Source organism: Tripterygium wilfordii, chromosome 15, assembly GCF_013401445.1.
Source record: "Tripterygium wilfordii isolate XIE 37 chromosome 15, ASM1340144v1, whole genome shotgun sequence".
Classification (NCBI taxonomy): Eukaryota; Viridiplantae; Streptophyta; class Magnoliopsida; order Celastrales; family Celastraceae; genus Tripterygium; species Tripterygium wilfordii.
This window is the reverse complement of record NC_052246.1, coordinates 10,170,905-10,180,749: the sequence shown is the minus strand read 5'-3', so window position 1 is coordinate 10,180,749 and position 9,845 is coordinate 10,170,905. Positions and strand designations below refer to the sequence as shown.

The window sequence follows — 9,845 nt, the reverse complement described above, 5'->3', positions numbered from 1 at the left end:
CAGCGACCGTAGCGATCGTGAATCGGAGATATTGGGCTTGGGCTTTAGAATATAAATGGGCTGTAGCTGGGTATGTGGTTTGGGCATTATGATATTGGGCTTGAACGCAAGTTTGGTTGATATTGGGTTTAGATACAAGTCAGGTGACTCAGGTCTCCATAGTCCATATGGACTTTAGCTTTCTAGTGGACTAGACTTATTAGTAATTTAGTATCTTCTATACATTCTTGAAAACTTAAAGCTCAGAGAATATTTTCTCTTTCTCTGAGCCTGCCATGTCATCAAGCTAAACTCATGAAGATATTTGGCTACCTGAATTTAACTTTTATGGTGCATTTGGTACAGGGGTAATGGGGTGTAATGGTTACAAAGGTAATTAAATTTTGAGTTTATTTGTGTTTGTTATGTCAGTATAACTTTTACTCCTGTGATAAATTTTAGTAATTGAATTTATTTTTTATACATAAAGTTTATTGGTGGGGGACCTAGGTAATAAAAAGTAATAGGAAGTTTTACTCTAACCTATTACCCCCTTAATTAAATCCCAAAAAACTCCTCACACATAAGGAATATTTTTTCTGCGCGTTACCTCTATCTCGTTGCAACGCTCGATCAACGATCTGTGCTTGTCTCTCTCGATGATCTGTGCTTGTCTCTCTCGTTGCAACCTAGAAGCTCGATCGAAGATCTGCGCTCGTCTCCCTCATCGCAAACGCCCTCTTCTCTCTTTGAATTCCCAAATCTCTCCCTTGAAGCTTCTAGGTATGGCTTGAATTTCTCTCTTCTCTGATAATTTTTTATCTCTATTCTCTTTGCTTTGCTTTTGTCTTATTGATTGACTTGAGGTAGTCCTTTGGCATGAACCCCGATTCCAACAATTTGTGAGTCACGTCGTACCTTGGATAGATTTTCGTTTCCTAATACCTCGTATGTTTTTGGTCTCTCTGTTTAGGGAAGTGGCTTTGGGTGGGATGATGAAAGGAAGATGGTAACCGATGATAAGACTATTTCTGATGAATGGGTCAAGGTACTTCCTTTATTAATTTTTGTCTTGAGTTCTGTAATTTTGGTTTTTGTTTGACGTTCATTATTTGATAATTGAGTACACTTCTATTCTTTTGTTATAATTATTTATATTTGTTTGAAAAAGCTTGGTTATAGTGGTTTGATAATAGTATTCTTGATTACACACACGATTAATTTGTTTAGCAGTGTTTTCTTGTGTAATTATGCAGGGAATTGTTTAGAATAATGTTGATTTTTGTTCTTAGTAGAGTTATCCTTTTGCGAAGGGGTTGTATATGAAATCATAGCCATTGTATGATAAGTTTGAGGAGATTTTTGCCAAAGATAGGGCTATAAGGACTAATGCAGCCACTGCTGCTGATCGTGTTTCCCAATCTATTGCTACACCCAATGAAGAAGTTCCCACAACCACTGCAACTTCTAGTTCAACAAGAGAGTCAGCTTACAAGAGAAAGTTAGAAGAGATAGAAAATTCACAAGCTGAACTTGCTAGAAAGGTGGAGGCGACCTTTGATACTGGGAATGAGCAGCTCTCACAAATTTTTGCTGCCATTACTACTAGTTCAAAACCTATAGATAGGGCACAATTGAAATATGATATTGGGCAGTTACCAGGTCTACAGACATTGCAAGTGGTGCGGGCAATGAAGAAGATGACTCTTGAAGGTATTGAAAACTTCTATGCTATGGATTATGTGGAGGAGAAAACCCTTTATGTGAAGATGGTGCTTGGTTTGATTTAGTGATTGTCTGGAGGAAAAAACTTATGCGCTACATTTAATTTGCTTAAATTTGGATGTTTTAAAAAACTTATGTGCGATGCTTGGTTTGCTTGAATTTGGATATTAGAAAAAACTTATGTGCTATGTTTTATATGTTTGAATTTAGATATTGGATAATTACCAATGATGAATTTGAATATTAGAAAAAACTTGTGTTACGTCTTTGTCATGGATTTGAATGTTATCAAATTATTTTGTTGAAATTATTAACAATTGTTGTTATATATATATATATATATATATATATATATATATATATATATATATATAATATGTGTCTACCTCTGTGTGTGTGTGTATATATACGCATATGTATCTATATTTTTAAAATTTCTGTACATGATAGTCGTAACAATAAAAGAAATAACATGATCTCACTTTTTTTTAGTTTGGTTCATTACAATAATAACAAACAAGGATAACGGTATTACACCAATAACGTATAGCTGTAACAAACAAGAGTAATGAATGATCGGGTAAATTTTACCCTTCTTTACCAAACAATGGTAATAATTATTCTCCATAATTATTATTACCCTTGTAACATTTACATGGATAACAAATTATACCCCCAAATTCTTACCCTCATACCAAATGCACCCTTAATTAAATCCCAAAATATTTATTATTTATCAAGACAAAAAAAAGTTTGTTGCATATCATATCATTCTAGGTTTGTTGTTTGACGATTCACACGTAAATACGTCTATCTTGCGTCGATTGATAGTCTCAAGAACAAAAAAGAACGAGAGTTCGTTGTTTGACGATTCACGCATAAATACATCTATCTACCTTGCGTCAATTAATAGTCTCAAGAACAAAAAAAGCGATCATCTATCTCAATCTAGGTTCATGTTACACGAATCTCGGGTAGATACATTTCTCTTGAATCGACTCATAGTATTCATAAATAATATAAAAACCCAATCAATGAAAATCTTTGAAGCGTCTATGGCTTCTGTTTTGGATGGGTGTTCTCTAAATACCTGGAAGATCACGATCAAAAGATGTTTCCTGCTCCAATTGATTTGCAATAATCAATTTTCCTAATACTTTCTCCGCTTGGATGGTATGTGTTCGGTTGCTCATCTCCGCTTCCATGGAATGCGTTGGGATCAATTCCCCTTTCCTTGCTCCATCATGGATTTGTCACCTCTTGGTGCAGAGTCAAGTCAACGGTCGCTTCTTTATTTATTGATTATGCTTGGATAGCTGCTTATTGTTCTTCAATTCTCATAAGGTGGATTCATTTGAACATCACCTGATCTCACAAATTGTTTGCCCTCAGATGGTAGCTTTCCGTGTTTCAAAGCAAAAAAAAAAAAAAAAAAGAGCCTGACTCACGAGGTACTTCACCAATTTTGGGTTTTATTAGATTGAATTATCAGGATTCTTATCAAATTTGAATTTATTTTCTCCTGAATTCTCTATCGTTTTTTATTTAGCGTTGCTCCAGGTACGTATCTCTTCATTTCTTAGTTTTTACCATGACACTACTTGTGTATTTGTTTGGATGTGTTTGTCAAAAGTGCACATTGAAGGATATTGAATTTTTTTCAAATGGGTTTGTGTAATATAATTCAACAATATTTTTTGATTCCTCAAGAAACCATGTTGTTGCTTTCCTGTCACTCCTTCTTCTCCGCAACTTCTATCTCTTATAGAATTAAGGAATAAGTATCACAGAAGCTTCAAAACTTATCAAAAATTATCAATTCAGCCCTCAAGATTTTTTTCGTGCCAAACATGAACTATTTATTAAGGACAAATGTGAATTGTTTGTTAAAGTCAAGAGGCTGATTTGATATGAAAAAAAGCTTAAGGGGTGAGTTGACCCTTTCTGGTAAGTTTAAGGGCTTTTGTGATACTTATCCCTATAATTAAAAAAAATATCTCAGTTGGTGGTTCTTAACTTTATAGTTGCTTCTGTTTTTATTTATTTATAGTTGCTTTATTATAATCTGCATCCTATCACAATTATATGCGTTAAATTTTGAGGATTATGGCTCTTTTGAGGATGGTATTTTTAAAAAAAAAGATAAGCGAGTTAGGGGACTCAAACTTGATACCACAACACACTCTCTCGAATTTTTTGCACAACCACCACAAGCCTTAGAGATTGTCTTTTTTTAATATGCATATGTCTTCCATGTGCTCTCAACTATTTCTGAGGTTCACAATTTAGCTACAAATCATTCTAGTTTCATTTTCCTCACTGTTCATGGATTTTTTTCCTACTCAATAGTGCCTCCATATTAGATTGATCTTTGAGTGTCTGACTATGTGTCTAGGAGTGTGCGATATCAAAAAATTGTTTTTACAAATAAAAAATAATGGGCGCGTGGATAAATTAGGTACTTAACATTCTAGGTGACATGTTCCGGAGACTTACTTGGAGAATAAATCCTTACATGCTACTAATACATGTTTTGGAGACCAAATTAATTTGTTTGATTCATTGCATCATCAGTTTTCAAGTTCTATTAGCATTTTTTTCCTTTGATTCATATATCTAAGGTCGTCTTAATTTTGTAGGATTGTGACCTCAAAGCCTTATTATTCGGGTAGTATTCATACACGACGCACGTAATGCGGGTGTACAACTAGTTAAACAAAGGATTGAGATCCAAATAAGGCAAAAAGGAAAAGTTAAAAAGCCCAAATCTTTCAAATTTTTTCTTTTTTTCCTTGGTTAGAATGTATGTGTTTGCAACAATATATGAATTTTTGGGTCAAAAGTGTAGGCTTGCATAATGGGCCACGAAGGATAATGTCCAAATCCATGTTGAAACTAAGGAAAATTTTATTTGCACACCATTAATGTACTAAGTTTACGCCATTTTTAAATTTTTTTTATTTTACATAAATATCCTTATTTAGAACGACATATTAATCCTTAACTAAAAAAATAAATAAATTTATATTTACATATTCAATTGAAAATTAATACGTCTACACCAAAATTTTTCTACAACAAGACTCTCATCTCTAATAACAAGATTGTCCTCCCCTATTAACTCTGGCCTTTTGAGATGCAATATCATGGGAAATTTTCTCGTCTTCTTCTTCGATTTCAAGTATATTTGATTGCTCAAAACTCAAAAGAGTCCCAAGCAAAACAACAATGCACACTAAACACAGGGGAGGCAAGACCAACTATAATGAATTGGAGCGATATCAATCCATTAATTTTCACAAAGGACATGAAGACCATCGATTTGGTCCTGAAGAAGCACAGTCAGGAACACACTATCAACACTTGCCATAGTTAATTATGGTTCTCGACATGTTGGATGATAATGTCCCAAGAAATAAATTCCCTCTGTGCATCCCATGCCGTTAAGGTGATGTGGAATTCAAATAATGTAACACCTAGCGTTGTCACTTCCTTCGTGTATTCCACAATTACATCCCTACAATTGAGCATCACTTGCTGATAATAAGTCATGTAGTTAAATGATTTTTGTGAGAAAAAATTATGCTAGTTATAGATCTTACCTGCAAACTGAAGGCAACTCTTTAGTGTGAGAAGGATGAGGTGCCATAGCACAAGATAGTGTGTCCCTCCAACAAGCCGCCGCTGATATGAATAACTGAAACTAATTGTTGTTGTCGAAAAAGATCTTTGGGACAAGCGTCTACCAAGTCAAAAGTTGTAGTGTGATAGTGCTAGAGGTATTCCAATTTTCAAGTCTAAAGTAGCTCAACCCATCCCAAGTCTAACAGCATTTGACATAGAAAATATATCATTGTTATGTTTTTGGGACAAAAATTATCCATATTTCCTTAAAACCACCGGTCCAATTTCTTTTTTCGCACACACTGACATCATCTAGTAAAATCACTGTTTTTTTACCCTTTTTTCTTACATGAAATATCAAAACATTTTATCTCTCAAAATTTATGTTAGATTTTGAAAAAACTTTATATATTTGGAATTAACGTGTAAAACTCTTTCCAACAAGACGCTTTATCAATAATTTTTATCTGCTTGTTCTTAATTACATTGTTTTTTTGAAACAAAGGAATTCCACTATTTTTTTAAAAAAAGTGATTTTATTAAAATATTGAAATTAGGCCATACAAGGTGAAATTTAGACTAAATTCACATTTTAAAAAAGTTTGAATTCTTGTTTTCTATATTTTTACTGAAAACTCATTGTTTTTAAAAACAATATAATTATGGTGTAACATGAGAAATCTCATTTCTTATTTTAAAATATTAAAATTTGATAGTTGAATATATATATTACTGACAAATAACTAGAATTAACCAATTGTATTACATAATCCATCGTGGCATGTGTTTTTAATGTAATTCTATTGTTTTTGAAAACTATGTAATTACAAGTATAGCATGAACAATCTCATTTTTAAAAACATTGAAAGTAATGTAATTACATACAAAACAATGAAATTACTGTCTAGAATACAAAAGGGGATAGATTTACTATGCTAGAGTAATTATATACCATTTTCTAATTACATATAAGAAAATAGAATTATTGTATGCAATACAAAAAACAATGGAATTACTATATGGAATACCAAAAACAATGGTTTGAAAATAAAGAAAATAATGGAATTACTGTCCATAATACAAAAAATAGTGAAATATTGTCTAGTCCGGATTTGAGATCCGCCGCACTAAATCGGAGTCCAATGAAGGAGAGGTTGGAGCTGGCGTGGGCCAAGGGAACCGAGGAAAGGATGGTCGAATTAAAGCATCTTCACCCTGATGTCTCACAATCGTAGGACGAGAGGGAGGGGTGGTGAGATACTTATCATTTTCGGAGTGAGTGACACCTAGATAATGGAGGCATTTGCATGTATTAAGGGAAGTATCTGATGTCGGTACCGCAGGGTTAATACCTCCATTTGGTGGAAGTGGAACCGCTGTCGAGACCGCCCACCAAACAAGCCAAATTAATTCTAATAGATTCAATTATTTTTTGATCCACTGCTTTCCTTAAAAAACTTAAAATTTGCGTGTTCTCCTCCTCAAAATCGATTAGACTAAAATTTACTTGTTTCAGCAGCACAAAATTTGTAAACAATGGAATAATGGGAAGAACATCATTTGGAGAAAAAGAATTGTGATAAGTAATGTCAATGCAATTTTTTTCACAACCTTAGATATGTCAGTAGCTGGGGTTCAGACGGTGACGTAAACAGTGAATCTCCAACCTGCAAGATTAAGAATAGGCGGCCAATTGTGGCTTGGGGACACTCCAACGCTCAAGTCAGTGTCTTTCTCAAGAGTAATCAATAATCTAATGATGCAATTTAGAGTGCATTCCTCTCACTCAAGTGTATAGTGCCTTTACAGGCGCTATGAGTCGTCTATTGGGATTTTCATATCCTTGATTGTTAGGTCTGTTGAGGTGAGATGTAATTTGATATCGACGTTGTGATATGAGGATCCTGACATTGAGGTCGTTGTGACCTGATACCATGATTCACTTCCCCTGGATTGACTCAAGGAGATTCTCTGTGAAGTATTTCCTCATTCGGTTGAGTCAACCGATTTGCTTCCGCTTCCTCGGGTCATGCATGGTTGTTAGGTTGAGATTACGTGCCTACGGTTCCCATTTTCTTGGTTGACTTCCTAGTTTGATTATTATCTGAATTGTCTTTAGGAAATTCTTTCCTTCCTCTGTATACCACCTATTATGTTTAACTCACTAAGCATGACATTTTTTATTTATCCATAACTATCTTAATTTTTTAATTTCGTACAAACCATCCTCTGATTAAACAAGAGTTGTGATTAGTATCTTAACCGATTAGTCATTAGTCACAATGAACAGGCCATTGTCATTAACTTGAAAACAAAATTACAAACATGGGAAATTGTAAACGTTAGCCCCTTTCAACCCTGAAAACCTGGAAACTTTGTGTAACCGGTGGTTACAAAGATTTCCTTTTATGACTCACAACCCGCTCCAAACACCAACACTGATTACGCTTGCTCATCAGCATTTTGTGAGTGTTGCTTCTCCTTTGGAGGTTTCATCTCTTCCAGAGACCCATCACTCGTGCCCTTTCTGTTATTCCTGTAAACCGCATATAGAATCAATTGGATCGCCCCGAGACCTGACCCGAATCCATTCGGCACCTGCAAAACAAACAAAACCCAGAATCCCATTTCATCCCAAAATTGAGTAAACTTGTTGAGATTGGAATAAATGGAGGAAAATTGAACTCACAGCCACAAATGGGTCACCACCAAGTAGTCCAAACACAAACCATGAAGTGCCACACAAGAACACAAACAGTGACAAAAAGAAGGGCATGTACTCCACACTCTTGGTCTTAATCACCATCCTCTGCAATAAAATCCATCATCTTATAATCTCAATTTGAAAAATGAAGAGCTGAATTTGAAGGGTTTTTGGGTTCTCTGACTCACAATGATTGAAAGAGGTGAGGCGTACATGATGATTGAGAAAACAGTGGCAGCAAATCCACAGAAGAGCTTCCTGGTCTTACCATGTAAGGCAAACAATGAAATCAATGCCACAGCAGAGAACAAAGCGAGTACTGCTGTGAAGAGTCCAAGGATTTTGGCTTTCTCCTTCTTTGGTGCATAGAAGATGAAGAGAAGAACATATATGATTTCAATTCCTGCTCCTGTGCCATTGATCGTGGACACCAAGATGTTGCCCTTTGACACAAATGGAAGACCGTACCTGCCCCAAAATTTTTTAACCACAGAAATCCATGAAATCCCATCATTGATTCCACAAAGAATTCAAAAATTCCGAAACAATTGAAAATTTGGTGCGGTAGAGAGATCACGACAGTAGCATGCACTAGAGAAAGTGAAATTGTTTACAAGTAACAACAAACATATAGAGGGGTGAAAAGGTCAAAGCGAGGAAAAGGTGGGTGGTCGGAGCAAAGCGAAACTAACCAGGCAGAAAGGAGACAGTTGAGCAAGGTCATCACGTATGGGATTCCTGAGAATTGCTCCGTGGATTTACTTCTTATGATCCTCTTAAACGTAATTCTGTCACAAAATCAACTCCAAATTCTCATGAGATTCAACAAAAGAATAGAAGTAACTACCAATTTGAGTTTTTCTTGAGATAGACAAACGGGAATTAGTGGCGTGTGAGCAAGGAAAATTTTCATTTGCAAAAAACTTGTAAATGGAGAGAAATCTCAGAAACCCACATGGAATTCCAAGAAATCACAGTGAAAAAAGGCAGAGAAGTTGTATTTTCAAAGAAAATACTTGGGTGCATAGAATAATGATAGTTAACTACCAATTTGAGTTTCTCCTTGAGAATTCTAAGGAAAACCAAGATGGACAAGCAGTGGTGGAATTAGTAGTGTGTGGGCAAGAAAATTTCGAAGAAAACTTGTAAATGGAGAGAAATCTCGAGAACCCAGATGCAATGTCAAGAAATCAAGACAAAAAATCCATAGAAATTGTGTTTTCAAGGAACATACGTGGGTGCCAAGAAGAGGAAAAGAGCAGTGGCATTTCCTGCACAAAGAAAAAACCCAAGAAACAGAGCAACCATTAGACCGCCAAAACCAAGAAACATAGAGCTCCAAAGAAGCAAAGAAAATTGAAGAGAAAGAGATCAAAAGCCCACCAAAGATTCCAAACAAGAAATGTGCGACATTCTCCATCACTACTATCTTCTTCCAACAACTTCTTTCAATCTTATCTAATCAAGAACCTCGAGAGAAGGAAATTATTTCCCTTATAAAGAAGCAGAAATTGGTTTGAGAGAATCGCACACGCGTCTTTGCTTTCACTCGCAAGTGTCAATGAATGAGAATAGCAAGCAAGAAGCAAGCCATTTATATAGGCAACAAAAGAAAACCCAAATAAAAATGACCGCCATTGCAAGTTTGTACACACACTTTTAGACTGTAAATTCTTGATTTCGTTCTTATCCGTATAGCCTTGGATTTAGCAAGGAAAACTGTCTCCTTTTTCTTTTGGTTTCTGTCTCTGTGTGATTCGTGAAACTGTTTTCCCAACTGACATTTTACGTATCGAGAGGGAGACATGTGATA

At 35.2% G+C, this 9,845-nt stretch overlaps 1 protein-coding gene across 1 annotated transcript; it reads right to left on the bottom strand.

Annotated features, from left to right (window-relative positions):
* Positions 1-7,627: 7,627 nt before the first annotated feature.
* LOC119980049 (bidirectional sugar transporter SWEET1-like) lies at positions 7,628-9,574 on the bottom strand. The gene is made up of 6 exons (XM_038822702.1): positions 9,416-9,574; positions 9,267-9,303; positions 8,725-8,820; positions 8,221-8,500; positions 8,018-8,137; positions 7,628-7,926 (listed from the first exon to the last, which is right to left on the bottom strand). Exons 1-6 carry the CDS (start codon positions 9,450-9,452, stop codon positions 7,771-7,773), a joined length of 726 nt encoding a protein of 241 aa, XP_038678630.1. The 5' UTR covers positions 9,453-9,574; the 3' UTR covers positions 7,628-7,770.
* Positions 9,575-9,845: the final 271 nt, after the last annotated feature.

What these genes read in the sequence shown, in the direction of transcription:
- LOC119980049 (XM_038822702.1), bottom strand. Translation starts at nt 9,452, where the DNA reads ATGGAGAATGTCGCACATTTCTTGTTTGGAATCTTTG. An exon ending in AACTGTCTCCTTTCTGCCTG is followed by an intron (nt 8,501 to 8,724) that starts GTTAGTTTCGCT and finishes ATTTTGGGGCAG; the next exon opens with GTACGGTCTTCCATTTGTGT. An exon ending in GTGGTGACCCATTTGTGGCT is followed by an intron (nt 7,927 to 8,017) that starts GTGAGTTCAATT and finishes TTTGTTTTGCAG; the next exon opens with GTGCCGAATGGATTCGGGTC.